This window comes from Lepidochelys olivacea (assembly GCF_965140295.1).
Source record: "Lepidochelys olivacea isolate rLepOli2 genome assembly, chromosome: 4".
Lineage (NCBI taxonomy): Eukaryota > Metazoa > Chordata > Testudines > Cheloniidae > Lepidochelys > Lepidochelys olivacea.
Window position 1 is genome coordinate 112,921,605 of NC_140414.1, and position 17,653 is coordinate 112,939,257.

At 40.3% G+C, this 17,653-nt stretch overlaps 1 protein-coding gene across 2 annotated transcripts in view; it reads right to left on the reverse strand.

Moving 5' to 3' along the window:
- TBC1D19 (TBC1 domain family member 19) overlaps positions 1–17,653 on the reverse strand; it is a 112,318-nt gene that overhangs the window by 87,803 nt on the left and 6,862 nt on the right. For both annotated transcript variants that reach the window (XM_084626596.1, XM_084626595.1), the window contains exons 2-4: positions 9,986–10,058; positions 6,067–6,112; positions 2,981–3,056 (exon numbers count right to left, since the gene is read on the reverse strand). In XM_084626596.1, coding sequence (XP_084482722.1) covers positions 2,981–3,056; positions 6,067–6,112; positions 9,986–10,058 — 195 coding nt within the window. The remainder of the gene's footprint in view (positions 1–2,980; positions 3,057–6,066; positions 6,113–9,985; positions 10,059–17,653) is intronic.

Genomic DNA, 17,653 nt, shown 5'->3' on the forward strand with positions numbered 1-17,653 from the left:
AGATGGGGTGAGTTAAACACACTGTGGCAACCAAACCTCTGAAGGTCTGTGATTTGGAAGGAGGGCGGTTGTCTTTGCATAGTCTTTAATGTGGAATTTATCATTACAGATAAAAGCAAGCAGTTGTCTCATTGGGCTGAACACTATTCAGAGCTATACGCACAAGAAAGAAACATCACCAGAAAATCATTGGACCAAATACCAACTCTACAGGTCATGCCACAGCTAGATGTGGAGCCCACTGTAGAAGAGCGAAGCAAGGCCATTGATTTGCTATTGAGTGGCAAGGCTTCTGGAAAAGATGGCATCTCAGAGGAAATCCTCAAGTGCAGGAAAGACAGCCCATTACCATATCTTCATCAGCTGCTACTTAAATGCTGGAAAGAGGGTGAGGTACCACAAGAGATGTGTGATGCAAACATCACCACTTTGTATAAAAATAAAAGGCAAAAAGGGTGACTGCAACAACTACAGGGAATCTCGCAACTAAGCGTAGCAGGAAAAGCTTTCTCAAAAGTCATCTTAGTGTGCCTACAACAGCTGGCGAATCATATCTACCCTGAATCACAGTTCAGATTCAGGGCTGGAAGATCAACAATAGACTATTTTCTCTGCATCAACTCCAAGAAAAATGTAGAGAGCAAAACTAACCATTGTACATTGCCTGTGTGGACCTAACCAAAGATTTCAACACAATCAGCAGAACAAGTCTATTTGCAATACTAGAAAAGACAGAATGCCCACCAACCCTGTTAAGTCTTATACATTCATTCCACAACAACATGAGAGCAACTGTCCAGTTTGATGGGTCCACTTCAGACAGCTTTGAGATGAAAAGTGGAGTGAAACAAGGATGTGTTCTTGCCCCTGCACTCTTTGAAATCTTCTTCTCGGTACTTTTGAACTGTGCGTTTAAGGACACCAAAGATGGAGTGTATCTTCACACAAGATCAGACAGGAAATTCTTCAACCTGTCCTGATTTAAGTCAAAGACCAAAGTCAAAAAGGTGCTAATCAGGGAGCTTCTATTCGCTGATGTTGCTAGCCCACAATGAAGATCTACTATAAGAACTCATGGACCGCCTTTCAAGTGACTGTCAGGCATTTGCTCTTGTGAAAGTAGAATGAATTATATTGAAATTATAATTCATTAAAGAAATGCTACTTGAAGGGTTTGTTGAAATATAGTTGTCAGGAAAAGAAACATTAAGGAGTGTGAGACAATGGGTCCTCAAACTAATTAACTTAGAGATCCTACTGAACTAGGAGATTGGTAAACGTTAGTATGCAAATAAGACATGTATGTATATTTGTCAGTTTCTACTTTCTTTTGTCTCTTATGTTAAATTGGCTTTGGCTTAGCTGTATAAATAAGTTACCTTGAGCATCAGAGAGGGGCTCACATCTGGGTGCATTAGCAAAGTGCTTTGCTAATAAACAGAGTGGTCTGACAAATTATGTGAGTCCTGAATCTGACTTTAACACTCTCACCATCAGCATCAAGAAAATGGTTATATTAGGAAAGGGGGTTTCACAAGATCCTTCTATTACCTTAAATGTAAACCAGCTAGAAGTAGTCCAAAAGTTCAGCTATTTAGGTTCTACAGTGACCACCAACCTCTCACTGGATGAAGAGCTAAATGTTCGCATTGGAAAGGCTGCCACCACCTTTAGCAGACTGACTAAAAGAGCATGGAACAACTCAAAGCTTACCATCAAGACCAAAATATTAGTGTACCAAGCTTGCATTCTCAGCACACTGATGTATGGTGGGGAAACATGGACAACTTATGCTCATCAGGAGAAATGGTTAAACAGTTTCCACCTACGTTGTTTATACTCAACACCAAATGGCAGGATAAAGTCACCAATGCAGAGGTTCTTCAAAGGGCAAATGTACCAAGTGTGACAGCCCTGCTCAAGCAAAGATGACTGTGCTGGCTGGGCCATTTGAGTAGGTTAGAAGATGGATGCATACCCAAGAACATGCTATAGGGGGAGCTACCAGAGGAAACAAAACAACAACAACAATAGGACATCCCAAGCTTCGCTATAAAGACACATGCAAGCAAAATATGAAGGAATTTGGAATTGATCCTGACCAATGGGAAATCTTGACAAGTGATCGTAACAAGTGGCACCATTGTCTCAATCAGGGTATCAAAGTCCATGACAGAAGCTGGCTCCTACAGCTTGAAGAGAAAAGAGCCCGTAGGAAGCAAGCAGTTCCCAACCAAAATACATACATTTGCAATAACTGCCAAAGATCATTCAAATCTCGGATTGGACTACTCAGTCACATGAGACATTGCAAACAATCTACATCATAGGCTTCAATTCCCACCGTCTCTCACAGATGAAAGGATGCCAGTTTAATGTAGAATTTACTGGTAAAACATCATGAATAAATCAAACAAGGAAAGTAAAATATTCTCTCTGTGTTCAAGATCCTTTTTTGATCTGTCTACCTGTACCCAATTTCCTCTTATTCTCCTTTGTGTTCACTTAGTTCCTTCAGCTCTAGACTTCTGCCTATTCCTTTTACTATCCCCTTCAGTTTTCTTCATACTGGATAATAAATCCTTCTTGTCTATTACCATCATGTGGGACAGCATCTTTATCCTTTTGCACCCATTTCACTACCTGACTCTTCAAAATCCCACTTCATTAGCCACAAATTAAATGACAAATACCTCCTAAGCTTTTTTTCTAAATCATATTCCATTCTGTGAACCATTCTATTTTCCACATCTCTGTAACACTCATTGATTACCATTGTACCCTACTTCAACCACATTCTACTTTATCTATTGATGCTTCCATTGTGAAATACAACATATATTCATTTTTATACCAAAACACCTATAAAAGTTTCATTTTTAAATGTACAGTGATTTTTAAAAATTGTATGGTAGACATATATAGCATAAACTTAAAATGCTCTAGTTGAAAACAGACAGATAGATTGATGACAACCAACCTGTGCTTTCCTCATGTAAACTAAGGGTTCTTTCATGTGCTCAGGGGGTGCTGCAGGATGACATGGTGAAGGGAACCTTAAGAAAATAAAATTATGTTTTGAATGTTCAGATTCTTATTAAATACATTGAAGAGTAAAAGACATCAGAGTAATCTTTGAACAAATTTTCTCATCTCTATAATTATTTTTAGAAGCAGTACAATATATGCATTAATAATTCTAAAGCCATGGTCAAACCCCAAACGTTTAAAAAAAAAGAAAAAAGGATCAGTATCAATAAGTGAAATCCCAGTTCCTATCTTTGCATTATAGGTATTCACACTCTTAATAAGAAAAGAAATAGCAAAGGGTACTGTAAATCTCTGGCATGGTTGAAATGTGCACACTCATAAACCCAAATATAATTTCTGTCTTTGGATAAGACAATGAACAATAATTTTGTGGATTGTAATCTAAACTTGAAAAATGGGATTTCACATAAAAAGCAGTCTCTTATCATCTTACTATGCATGTAGAGTACTTCAAGGATGTAAAATAAATATTCAAGGCTGTAGACAAGATATAACATAAATAGAACATTTTGTAAAAACAACAGTTAATCACATCACAAATATTCATAAAACAAATCAAATCATGTTTCATTAAATTTTTAAAGCAGTATTACAGAAGAAGATAATTTTGTGGCTGTTTAGACATTTTTTTTCTTTCCAGGAAACTGTATTTCTCAAAAAAACAAGTTCAGTCTGTAACTTGATTAGTTTTCACAACTGAACATCTCCAAAGTAACTGCAGAATTTTGGAGTGCCAATCACAGCGAGCTTCAATCTTTAGCCATAAATTGCATAGCAATAAAAACATGAAAGCACAGGAAGAAAAGTAGCTGGTGGAATAAAGAACTGTCTAGACAAAATGCAAAATATGAACACCAAGAGATGCATTTCATAAGTAAGACAGACAAGCAAAGTCCTGCAAAAATATTAGTAAAGAAATAAAAGATAAAGATTAGGGCTTCTAGAGAAATACCTTTCGTAATTAAGAAAAAAATGTCTGTGCTTTACATGGTGGAAAAATTGCAGTGACTGAATGTAACCCTGGGACCCCTTAGTTCAAACTGGAAGAGGGCACATGAGATGCCAAAGGGTAGCATGCGAAGTCTCTACCGAGAGCCGTTAGCCCACTGGCTGTCATAATCATTGCAAAATGTATGTAAAGATAATATTTAAAGAATTATGTATCTAAAATTACTCTCTTAAGATCTTTGAGTTAAGATAGGTAACCAGGAGGTGACTACCTCAGAAGTTTTCCTTTCAAGCAGAAGGTAACAGACATCTATCTCCTTGTCTGAGCATTTGTGTATTGTATGACTCCCAATGTATGCTTATTGGTTTACTAAGCCATACGTAAAAGAAGAGATTACCTACATCAGAGGAAATCTACAAGAATAAACAAACAACAGAGTGGATGTCCTGTCTATGAATAAAGATAAAGGATTATTCTGCTATATACTGAAGTGCAAAGCGACAAACAGAATCCCGCACAAAGGGAGGCAAACTGACAGCATACTTGTCTCTCATAAAAGAAGGGTCACAGCTAACTTGGCTGTAAAGTGCTGCAAGGATCTGGGGTGAGCAATACTCTACAAAACATGAGAGTATATTGTCAATTAAGTCTAGGCTCTAGAATGCATGTTATGATTTTACTTAATATGTACTCATTTGTTTCCTATACTTCATCTTAATACTACTACCACTTGAATCTCTACACTTTATTAAACTAACTTATATTTGATTTCACTATAAACATATCTAAGGGCGGTGTGTCAAGTGAAGAAGTGATCTGAGATAGAACTGGTAAGCGGGGGTGTACTATTTCTTTGGAAACAGCAAATCTGTGAATATGGAGTATGTTCAGTGGACCAGAATCTGAATGCTCCAGGGAGACACTTGGAGGGCTTGAGGGTTTGAGTGTTCCAATCGCTAACCTGCAAAGTGACAGCGCAGCCTGCGAGGCCTCGAGGGGAGAGTTTGTGTTACCCGTGGCCTGTGGAGTTGGGATCTGACCAACGGCAGGCATAGTCAAAGCTTCTTCATGCTAAGGCCAGGTAGTAGTGAGGCACCTCACAGTCCTGGGTACCTCCAGGAATCCTCACACTGAAACAAGAACAAGTCGGCTGAACAGAGGTTCAGATGTTTTCAAGTGTGATGTAAGCAACAGCCATCAAGTTAGAAACTCACCTTGTGCACTTGGAGAAATATCAACATCTTAATACTAGAGCTTTTATCAGGGCTCTAGAAGATGCAGGGGGAAAAAGAAAATCAAAACAAGTATGTTCTTTTTCTGCTGCTTTGTCCCTCAGTTAATGTAATCACAATTTGTATTACAGCAGTGTCTTGAGGTGTCCCAAACATCATAGGGTGCCAGTGTTCTAGGTAATATAAATGCATTTAAGAGACAGTTCTTGCTCCAAAAAACATACAATCTAAAGACAGACAAATGGTCTAAGACAGGAAGTAATATTACCCCATTTTATAGATGGGGAGCAAAGGCACAGAAAGATTAAGTGACTTGCCCAAGGGCAGAGCCAGGAATTCAACCAAGGTCTTCTGAGTCAGTGCCATAAGTAAAAGACCATTTTTTTCGCCCTCAACATTTCAAGTACACTTATGGAAATAAACTCAACATCTTTTTATAAAAGCAAAACTAGAAAGCAAAAGACAAAAAAAACTAGGAAAAAAAATCCAAAAATTGTATTTACTTCCTTGTTTGCTCACCTGCGTCTTCAATGGCATCAGTATAGATCTTGCAGAAGATGATCTTAGTGATGTTTTTAAGAGCCTAAGTGACTTAGGAGCCTACATCCCATTTTAAAATAAGTAGCTTAAGCACTTAGCAGCCTAAGTCTCATTGAAAGTCATCCATTTTGGGGGTAGAAAAAGAAATCTGTGATGCACTAAAAATACAGGAACATATTATACCTCCCTAGTGTGACATATACACAATGGTCTTGCAAATAATGCAGACATATCATTCAGACAGATATAAATGTACATAAACATATATAATAAAAATACTGAATAAAAACTCACACATTGAGTTCACTATAAACAGCATTCTGAAGCCTCTTTTCCCATCCTGTTTAAATAAAAAAAAAGAAATTGGCAATCATTTCATAAACAAGTAAACTTTTAAGTATCTGAAGACCGACTCAAGGGAACGTTTCAGATTCACTAAAGTTTGTCGTCTGCAATTCAATTTCACATCTACCTAAGTTCTCTCTCTTTCTTTCAGGCTCTCCCTAAAGGCACAGGAGGAAAGAAATAACTACACTAACAGAAGGTTAAAACACAGAAGGCCAAAGTTAGAATTTGCACGTGCTCCCTTATCTCTGCCTCCTGGTTCAAAAGCTTGACAATACAGTCTTCAGTTATAGAATCACAGTTATTCACATATAATATCATATACATTTTAAGTGCAACCATAGATACACAAGTATAATATTGTAGTATGTTGGTTATTGTATTCTTCAGGGCAAATGAACTCAAGCTCTTAGCATGCGTAAGGGACAATTTTCTGATTCAGAAAGTTGACGTAACAACTTGGCAGTCATCCATTTTGGATCTGGTGTTGACCAACACAGATAATTTAGTTGCAAACACAAAGGTGGTTGGGAACTTGGGAGGAAGTGATCATGATCTGATAGACTTCAAGATCCTAAGGAAAGGAGGACATGAGAACAGCAAAACAAGGACACTGGACTTCAAAAAGGCAGATTTCAATCAGCTCAGAGAAATAGCAGGCAAGGTCCCATGGAAAGACCAAACAGGAAGAAAAAAGAGTTGAAGGGGGCTGGCAGGTCCTAAAACATGTAATATTAGAGGCTCAATATCAAGCTATTCCGATGCAAAGGAAAGAAAAGAAGAGCCACAGGAGGCCAAAGTGGCTGCAAAAGGAGCGTTTTAGCTATCTAAAAACCAAAAAGGATACATATAGGAAATGGAAGGAGGGACATGTCACCAAGGAAATATACATGGGAATAGCGGGACAAAATCAGGAAAGCTAAGGCAAAGACTGAGTGACAGCTGGCAAGAAATGTTAGAAACAATAAGAAAGGGGTCTTCAAATATATCAGCCAAAAAAGAAAATTAAGGATGGTGAGAGTCCACTGCTCAATGGAGAAGGTGAGCTGGTTTTGGAAGACGATAGGAAGGCAGAGCTGCTCACTGTCTACTTTGCTTCAGTCTTCACACAAAAAGCAACAAGTGACTGGACAACTAGCAAAGTTATCATAGACAACAAAGGGGAAGGGATGCAGATTGAGATAAGTAAAGAATGGGTCAGAGATCTTCTGAATTAATTCAAGTCAGTGGGACCTGATGCTATTCACCCCAGGATACTGAAAGAACTAGCTGAAGAAATCTCAGAGCCACTGTGTCATGCAGCAACCCAGGGCCGAGTCTTTATGATCACCCCTTGCCCTGGGTAGTGTGGCCTTGTCTTGGGCTAGTGGTAAAAGTCAATATGGCCACTCTCTCTCTCAGGGTTGTATAGCCTGATGGCCAGGGTCAGGACGACAGCCCCTTCCCACAGGGCTGCGGGGCCCAATGGCTCAAACCAGTATGATTACCAAGTTTGCCCAGGGTATATGGCCTAGTAGTCAAAGTCAGTGTGGCCTCCTGCCTCACCAAGGCCGTGTAGCCTAGTGGCAAGAGTCAGTAGGGTTGTCCCCTCTCTCAGGGCTGCATGGTCAGAGTCAGGATAACTGCCCACTTCCGTAGGACTGTGTGGCCTAGAGACCAGAGTCGGTAAGCTGCCCTGTTCAGCAGGGTTGTGTGGCCTGGTGACCAGAGTCTGTATAGCTGCCCTCTCTCAGGGCTTTGTGGCCCAATAGCCAGAGTCAGTATAACGGCCCTCTTCAGTAGGGCTGTTTGGCCTGGCGGCCGCTCAGACAAGTAAGCCATTATCTGGGGGGGGGGGAAAGGAGTGGAGCGGCCAGGTAGGGGAACCCAGGCCCTCCCTGCTCCACCAGGTCCCAGCTCAGAGCCCTGTCAGTGGCAAGTATGCCCACCACTGTGTCAGTGGAGAATCCACCTGAAACACGCTGACCCCACTGGGGGAGGGTGGGTTGCATACTTGGAGGATAGAGCTAAACTTCAAAGAGATCTTGATAAATTGGAGAACTGAGCTATATAGACAACAAAATGAAACTCAATGAAGACAAATGTAAAGTGCTACACATAGGGAAGAAAAACCAAATGCACAAATACAGAGTGCAGGATAACTGGCTTGGCAGCAACACTGATGAGAAGGATCTGGGAGCTGTGGTTGATCACAGCCTCAGCATGAGTCAGCAATGTGATGCTCTTGCAAAATAAATAAATAAATAAATGCAATTTTGGGTTGCATTAACAGAGGCATAGCATGCAAGTCATGGGAGGTGATCATACCGCGCTACTCAGCATTTGTGAGGCCTCAGCCAGAGTACCAATTTAGGTCACCAATGTATAGAGAGGATGTAGAGAAACTAGAAAGGATTCAGAAGCAAGCAACAAAGATGATCAAAAGGATGGAATGCAAACCACATGAACAAAGGCAGAAGAAACCGAGTATGTTATAAAAAGATGCCATAAAAAAAGATGGAGAAAAGTTGTTCTCTCTTGCCACAGAGAGCAGGACAAGTGCCTATATGACTTAGGAGTGGCACCCCATTTTCAAAAGTGAGTTAGGTGCCTTTTGAGTTAGGCACTTTTGAAAATTTTATCCCTAGACTTCAAAAATGGTAAGATCCCTTCTCTATAAAGGTATGTATTTTAAGATTATTGAGGATGGAAGGGTTTTTTCCTTTTGCAGTCAGACTTCTGAAAAGTATTTTAGAATGTCAAGTTGTTTCTTAGAGAAATTCACAGGCATTGTACATATTAACAGTGTATCTTAAAATAATTTATGTTACTTTTTCTTATTTGAACTATGTTATATTTTTATGCAACTATCCTTAACCAGTCTTAATAAAGTTCAGATATTACTTTCTCCAATTAGTGATTGTATTTTTAAAAAAAAATTGTTAAAGGGTTTCTTTAAATGTATCTAGATTTTACAAAATCTCAATAAATCATTCCATGATTTAGTAGTTTTACAGAACTTAAACTACAAAACATTCAAAAATTAAATTCCACAAAACAGGCTTCCCATCCGGCTTTAGTAAATAAATAAGTTTAATAAATACATTTAATAAGTTCCCACTAACATTTTTATTTACAACTATTATCTATTGAATCCCCACAATGGTGCCTTACATAACAAAAAACAGTACTTCAGCAAGGTACTGAAGCATATGCCTAACTTCATTGGGATTACTCACATGCCTAAAATTTACCACATGCTTAAGTTCCTTGCTGAATCTCAATAATGTCTTGGGTGGACCATTACACATGCTGAATATCTTAACAACTTCAGTGGGACTCCACTCCCCTGTTGATGATCCCTTTGCAGTATCAGAACCTAAATGACCTGACATGGCAAGCAAAGACATGGCATGACAAGCATAGACAAATACTGAGGGTAAGGTAGTGTAACAGAAGTTACAGACATACGTTTATAAGGTTCTTCAAAGTAGGACATAATGATTCTTTTCTTCTTCCCCCCTGCACATACCAAAGACTTTAATAAAACCACACCAATTTTCGTAGAGACTTTATGCCTGGAAACTAGTGATTTGAGGTTGCATCTGCACAACTTTAACTTTGGCCATTTCTTCACTGGAGTAATTAATCATGCTGTCTTAACATGAGAAACAAATTAAATGTCCTATTTTTGTTCCATAAACTTTGCTCTATTTTAAAAGAAGATAATAGGAGCCTTTGTCTGCAATGCTTTCAAGTTCTGCTGGTTTGAAATTTTTTTAAATAATGTAAATTCCATAATCTGGAATTACAGAATATTACAGCTATATTTATTCACAGAAGTGTTTATACTTGTACAGATTCAGCAACTGAATGAACTATTACAAACCTGAGGTCTTCAGAAATTCCTTAATATCTTCCTTTAGTGATTCAAGTTTAATTTCTGGTTTGTGCAGACTACCCTAATAAATAAAAGAAAAAAAGCAGACAGGAGAGTAAGCTTTCTATTTTTAATTATGACATTAGACACATTCTTAGGACTACACAGGTAGAAGTAATATGCACAAGATGAATGAGTTTCAACTATTGTGGAAACCATGATCTTAAAATTTTCTGAGTTCAGGGCATAAGGAATCTCAGCCATAACATAGCATTTGGAAGATAATAATGGGAGAGTTTGTCATACAAAGATGTAGTACATGGGAACTGTGAGTTGTAGACTTGGATATTGTAAAAGAGAAAGGAGCATATAAAGATGAAAGAACATTAAAATACAGGCGGAAAATAGATTTTTTTTATGCTCCAGAGGAACTGAAATAGCTTATTATAAAAATTCCCACAGCAACTCCATAATAATATAGCTCCCTTAAAAGAAAAAAATCCAGAGTTTGAATAAGCTTTGTCCAGACTAAACAAATCCTTTAGGGGCTGAAGCAGACCACTGCCAAACTTCCAGGCTAAACTCAAGCCTGATCTACACACGAAGTTGTACCGGTACAACTAATGGTGTAATTTTATATCAATATAATTAAACCAGTGCGACTTTTTGTGAGGACTCTCTTTTATATCAGTTTAAACCTGACATATTGATATAACTTGGACCTATAAATTTGGTGCTGGCTAAACCAATATAAGCAGTTTTAAATTGATATAAAAAAAGAGTTCAAAACAAAAGTTGCATTGGTTTAATTAAACCAATTTAAGTTACACCATTACAACATCTGTGTAGACAAAACATCAATCTTAAAGATGAAACAGGGCTCTACCTGAGCCAGTCTAACTTCATTCCCAACCTAACCCTCCAAAAGCTATAACTGGCCTCTACCTAAATGAGGTTTACAAACAGTGGTGGATTACTGCATTGGCTGATAGGGCCTGTGCCCCGGGGCCCAAATCAATTTGGCGGCCCTGCAGGAGCACCGGAACTCTGGTCCCGACCCCTGCTTCCTTTCCTCGCTCCTCTCTTCCTCGAGGCTCCACCCCCTGGCCCAGCTGGAAAACAAAGCCTGAGGTAGGGTAAGCATATTCACCCTACCCCCACACAGAGCTGGCCAAGCCGCTTGCGCCTCCCGAAATGGGCCCAAGAAGGGCCCCCTCCCCCCATACAGCATGGAGCTGACCTTAGCCTCTCTCCCTTCCCCCCCTGTACAGGGCTGGCCCGAGCCCCACTGCTCACCACCCTGCAAACCCAGCACACTCACCCCCCAGACCCTTTTTGGCGAAACTGAGCATTTGTCCCGTTTCCTCTTCCCAGTTTTGCCAAAAAAGTCCAAACAGCTGAGGCCAAAACGGGATATATGATCACCCTAGGCCAGGGGTTCCCAAACTTTTTTGGTTATGCTCCCTCTTACCTGGTCCGCACCCCACCCCAGGAGCCAGGGCCAAGAGTGGGACCAAATTTGGGGGCCGGGAGCAAGGCCACGGGAGCAAAGCCACAGCTGGGGCTACAGGCAGGTCAGATCTGGGCCCCACCACGCCCCCCGAACATTGCTCCGTGCCCCCTAGGGGGACATGCCCCACAGTTTGGGGACCACTGCCCTAGGCTGTGGTAAGAGCCACTCAGGGAGCCTGGGTAATTGTGAAGAGCCCCAGACCCTCCACCTGTCATGGGTGGGCAGCTGTGGTGTCCAAGAGCAGCCCCTAACACTCAGGGCATGCCAACCAGGGCCGGTGGAGGGTCCAGGGCTCCCCAGAGTGACCAGGGCTTCCTGGGCAGCTCTTACCACAGCCTGGCTTCCAGCCAGGATAGGGGTGGGGACTTGGGGGGCCCAAATGTTCTTTGTGCCCAGAGCCCCAATAAATCTGTTTACAAACTAACAGTCTTCCAAGACCGGAGGAAACTTTACAATGTGATAGCTCCAGCCCTAGTAGGATCTACCCAATCACTGCTCCATCAGAGTTTCTCAGTTGGCAGCAAATGCTTTTGTGCGGTTTTCCCAATGTAAATATATTAGTTCAGTGGAAAGGAAAAACCAGCCCTAAAGACATACCCTGAAGTTTGTTCCTACCTTAAATACCAAGGGAAATACAAAAGGAAACTAGTTCCAATTACCTATTAAGTCTTGTACCAAGCAGTCCCCCACTCCCCATAACAGACAATTTTTTGCAGTATCGATCCTCTTCTATACATAATGGAATGATTTCATTCTGTAGCTATTTGGATGTATATTTAATTATATGTATTACTTAACTGGAATAGTTATATACATTTAGAACACTTGTAATCTTAAATGTATGGAAAACTTAAACATTACTTTCATTTACTTGAAGTTACTTTAATAGGAAACTCACGGAACAATAAAATAAGGAAAATGAAGTCCAAACATTCCTTAAACCTAATCTTACTTTGAATTAGTATCAAAATTGAATCTCAAAGCACATTTTGACAATTACTACAATAGTGACAATTACTAATTACTGGAAGAACACATTCTGAATGACATTAAACTTTCCATTCTGAATAATATTGTCTACTAGGTTGTTCCATTCATTTATTAGTTGAGTGATATGGGGGCAGGGAGGTCTTTCGTTTTCTTAAGTTTTCATTTCTGTCCCTTAGCAAAGCCTTGGGACTGTTCAGAATACTATGTTTTGGAGTATGTACACACTTCGTCCTAATAGCTCACATTTTTTTAGTCATGGGATCAACCTGCTTCTGTGTTTCAGGAGTGGATATCATACTCTCCTAACTCACCACCTTTTTCAGCTGTATATTCAACTGAATTGACTACATAAAGCAATAATGTGTTGACCATTTAATAGCTCTACACACTGTTTAAATATTTTCAGACTTCCATTTAAAGTCTTTTCTTCTTAGATAAGTGCCATGACTTTTGTATATGTTTAGTTCTGTTCATCTGGCTAGTTTCACACAAGTGCCAAATGTTTTTAGCTTTAATTACTGATATCTCCCTAATCATAACACTCTCTCAAAATGGTCATAAGAAAAGGTTCATAGTTTGCTTGCTAGGTAATTTATATTACAAAAACCCAAAGAAGTCCAAGTGCTAATTTTGGTTGGATTTTAATTTATACTCCCTTTGCAGAAAAAAAGTTATGAACATGTTTGAACAAATTTTAGATTATAGAAACCTGATTGACGTTGACACCAATAGCCTTGTCTACATTTGAGCATTTCTACATTAAATTATGTTTGATAGCTAGGGAACAGTATAGGGGTAAAGTGAAGCACTGTTCATATACAAGTACAAATAATCTAGCAATTGAGATGGAAAACAATTGAGAGCAAGTAACAATTTGTCTCAGCTTTTAGGCAGAAGTAGGTCATTTTAAATTTGCTGGATAGGTTTTGTAAATAATAATATTTGCAGTTTTAATCAACTTCCTAGGTTTCATTTGAAGATAGAAATTTACTGCTGCAAACAAGGTACACATCTGCAAAGAAATTCATGTGTACCTACATTACTAATAAAGATCTTCTGTGAATCAAACTTAAGTTGTTTCTGAACTCCTTAATCTGTTTAACGTATTCATAACTGTATTCAATTCAATTAAGATTCTTCATACTGCAAATGTCACTGCTGAACAATATAGACAAGAAGATTACAATCTCTATTAATACAAGAACAGGTCAGTAAGTTCTCTGTTAAATGAGATACATGAAAATAAATTTATTATCTATAATGAATCATGAGCCTACTATTATTTGATAGATTTTGGTATATAATGTTGCATATTACAGAGTTGATCACTTTCTAAATGCGAACTTTCATATCAGCGAAGTTCAGTATCAATAATTCTTTTAGTACTGAAGAAAAGATCAAAATAGTTGCTTTGATTATCTGATCTCACAGTCTGTCCACTCTAGCTAAGCTATTATGTCTATCTGCCCTTCCTTTAGCCACACCCATCCAGGTAGTGTCAAGATCTTGCCACTTACTCCGCCAAAACTTTCCCAAAAAACAGACAGCTCTCTCTACCAACACCACTAAAACTCTTGTCCAGGCCCTTATTTCCCATCTTAATTACGCAACCTTCTTCTTTGACCTTCCTGACACCCATCTCAGGTCCAGCAAAAAGCTGCTGATAAGGTCATCTTCCTGGGCAGTCATTCCAGTCATGTCACCCCCTTCCCCTTCTTTAATCAGCTCAAGCGGCTCCCCTGTCACAATCATATCAGATATATCTTTTTATCCACACTTTAAGATCCCTTATGATCCTTTCTATCTTACCTGCCTTCTTCACTGGGCCAACGTCTATCACCCAGAAGTCTGCTTCTTCTACAAGCACCTTCACATATTCTTCGATGCTGATTCTTATGCATGAAACTCCCTCTCATAACTTATCTATAAAGCCACAACCCTGTCTTCTTACAAATCCCTTCTCAAGACCCACTTCTGCAGAGATGCCAACAATAAATTGCAATCTGAAAATGGTCATGCAAGTGGCAATAGTGATTACTGGTATAATTAATATCACATTTTTTTATGTTTTCAAAAAATTACTCTGCTTCAGTTTTCATCTCTTCGTTTACTCCACTTCTCCCCATTGTCTGTCTAATGTCTGGATAGGGTTTTTCTACCTGTCAGAAGGACAACTTATGAATCTTCTGCCCCAATGAAATGCTCAGGCCTATTTTTTTTAAATTATCTATCTGTCCATCCAGCCAGATATTTTTATGGTTATAGTAGGTTCTGAGTGACTCACAATCATTAGCAGATTTTTATTACAGCTCAATGGAAGTGGAAATTCCATTTCACAAAAGTTTACAAGATTTCAATATCTGGCTTCATTTCAAATCAGAATGAAACCAGAAAATTTCATAATTTTCTGTGAAAGAAAAGTCTGGCACAAATTATTTCAGATCAAAACATTTCATTTTGATTTTGACTTTATTATAATACAAAAATGCAAAAAGTCATTTCAAAATGAAATATCAAAATATTTCATTCCAAAAATGTCAAAACAGGGCATTTCAACATTGTAGGAACTTTTTCCCCATAATTTTTCTCCTAAACAAAATTTTTGCAAACTTGACACAATGTCACAAAGCATTTGATTTCAACGGAACCATATTTTTCAGTGGATTAAGACCCTTGTCAAAAGACAATGACGGCAAGTGTGTCAGTCCTCCATCTATTCAACAGCCCATTGGTTGGGGCACTTACCTGGGATCTGGGAAACCCCAGTCTGAATCGCTGCTCTGCCTGATTTGGAGCACTGACTTGAAGCCAGGTCTCCCACATCACAGGTTAGTGTCCTAATCCCTGGAATATGGGGTCTCTCTCTCTCTCTGATCCAATAAATATTTAAATTATTTATATACAGTGGAACAGTTCTAACAGAAGAGCTTGAGAGAGACCCACTCCATTACAGCCAATAGACTGGTGGTGAGGCACTCATTACAGATGTTGGAAACCTGTGTCCACATCCCTGCTCCAAATCAGATATGGGTTTGAATATGGGTCTCCCACATTCCAAGTAAGTACGCTGACCACTGAGCTATTGGCTATAGTGTGTGGGGGGGAGGGGTGTCTCTCCCTCTCATTTTTTGTGAGGGAGAGGCTGACCTGGCTTAGGCACCTAACTCCAGGAGAGGGTTCATGGTTGAAAATCTGAAGTAGTGCTCTCCAGCCTTTCAGTTAGGCACCTAACCCTCTTTGAGGATCTAAGCCTTCAGCATTTCCCTTTCCTTTGCATTTCACTTGCAGCTGGCATAGGCAGCTGCCCGCTCAGTTTCCTGGCTTCTGAGAATCCCTTTAAGAGTCTAAGGCCATGTCTACACTACGAAAGTACTCCGATTTCACAGAAGTCAATTTTTGGCTTTTTGTATAAAGATTGTATAAAGTCGAGTGCATGCATCCACACTAAGCACATTAATTCGGCAGCGTGTGTCCACAGTAGCGTGGCAAGCGTCAACATTCTGAGCGGTGCACTGTGGGTAGCTATCCCACAGTTCCCGCAGCCAATTGGAATTCGGGGCTGAGCTCCCAATGCCTAATGAAGCCAAAAATTTGTCACGGGTGGTTATGGGTAAATGTTGTCAGTCAACCCTCCTTCCCTCCGTGAAGCAACAGCAGACAATCATTTTGCGCCCTTTTCCCTGGATTGCCCGAGCAGACGCCATAGCACGGCAAGTATGGAGCCTGTTCAGCTCACCACAGCAGTTATGACCATTGTAAACACCTTGCGCATTATTGTGCAGTTTATGCAGAACGAACACCTGAAAAACCAGGCAAGGAGGCAACGGCAGAGCGGTGATGAGGACATGAACACAGATTTTTCTAAAACCGCGGTCCCCAGCAATTTGGAGATCATGGTGTTACTGGGGCAGGCTCATGCTGTAGAACACCAATTCTGGGCCCAGGAAACAAGCACAGAGTGGTGGGACCGCATAGTGTTGCGGCTTTGGGATGATTCCCAGTGGCTCCGAAACTTTCGCATGTGTAAGGGCACTTTCATGGAACTTTGTGACTTGCTTTCCCCTGCCCTGTAGCACAAGAATACCAAGATGTGAACTGTGAGGGCTGCTCTCAAGCAAGTGGCAATAGCCCTGTGGAAGCTTGCAACACCAGACAGCTACCGGTCAGTCGGTAATCAATTTGGAGTGGGCAAATCTACTGTGGGGGTTACTGTAATGCAAGTAGCCAATGCAATCATTGAGCTGCTGCTATCAAAGGTAGTGACTCTGGGAAACGTGCAAGTCATATTAGATGGCTTTGCTGCAATAGGATTCCATAACTGTGGTGGGGCAATAGTCGGAACGCATATCCCTATCTTGGGACCGGACCACTAGGGCAGCCAGTACATAAACCACAAGGAGTACTTTTCAGTGGTGCTCCAAGCACTGGTGGCTCATAAGGGAAGTTTCACCAACATCAACATGGGATGGCCGGGAAAGGTTCATGACGCTCGCGTCTTCAGGAACTCTGGTCTGTTTAAATGGCAGCAGGAAGAGATTTACTTCCCAGACCAGAGAATAACTGTTGGGGATGTTGAAATGCCTATAGTTATCCTTGGGGACCCAGCATACCCGTTAATGCCCGGGCTCATGAAGCCGTACACAGGCACCCTGGACAGTAGTAAGGAGCTGTTCAACTATAGGCTGAGCAAGTGCAGAATGATGGCAGAGCGTGCATTTGGACATTTAAAGGGTCGCTGGCACAGTTTACTGACTCGCTCAGACCTCAGTGAAACCAATATTCCCATTGTTATTGCTGCTTGCTGTGTGCTCCACGATCTCTGTAAGAGTAAGGGGGAGATGTTTATGGCGGGGTGGGAGGTTGAGGCAGGTTGAGGTGAGAGGTTGAGGTATACGCTGAATACGCATAGCCAGACACCAGAGTGTTAGAAGAGCACAGCAGGAAGCGCTGCGCATCAGAGAAGCTTTGAAAACCAGTTTCATGACTGGCCAGGGTACTGCATGACACTTCTGTTTGTTTCTCCTTGATGAAAACCCGCACCCTTGGTTGCCTCTAAATGCCCTGTAAGCCACCCGCCCTCCCCCCTTCGATCACAGCTCGCTTGCAAAAGAAATAAAGTCACTATTGTTTAAAAAACATGTATTCTTTATTACTTGATTATAAAAATAGGGAGA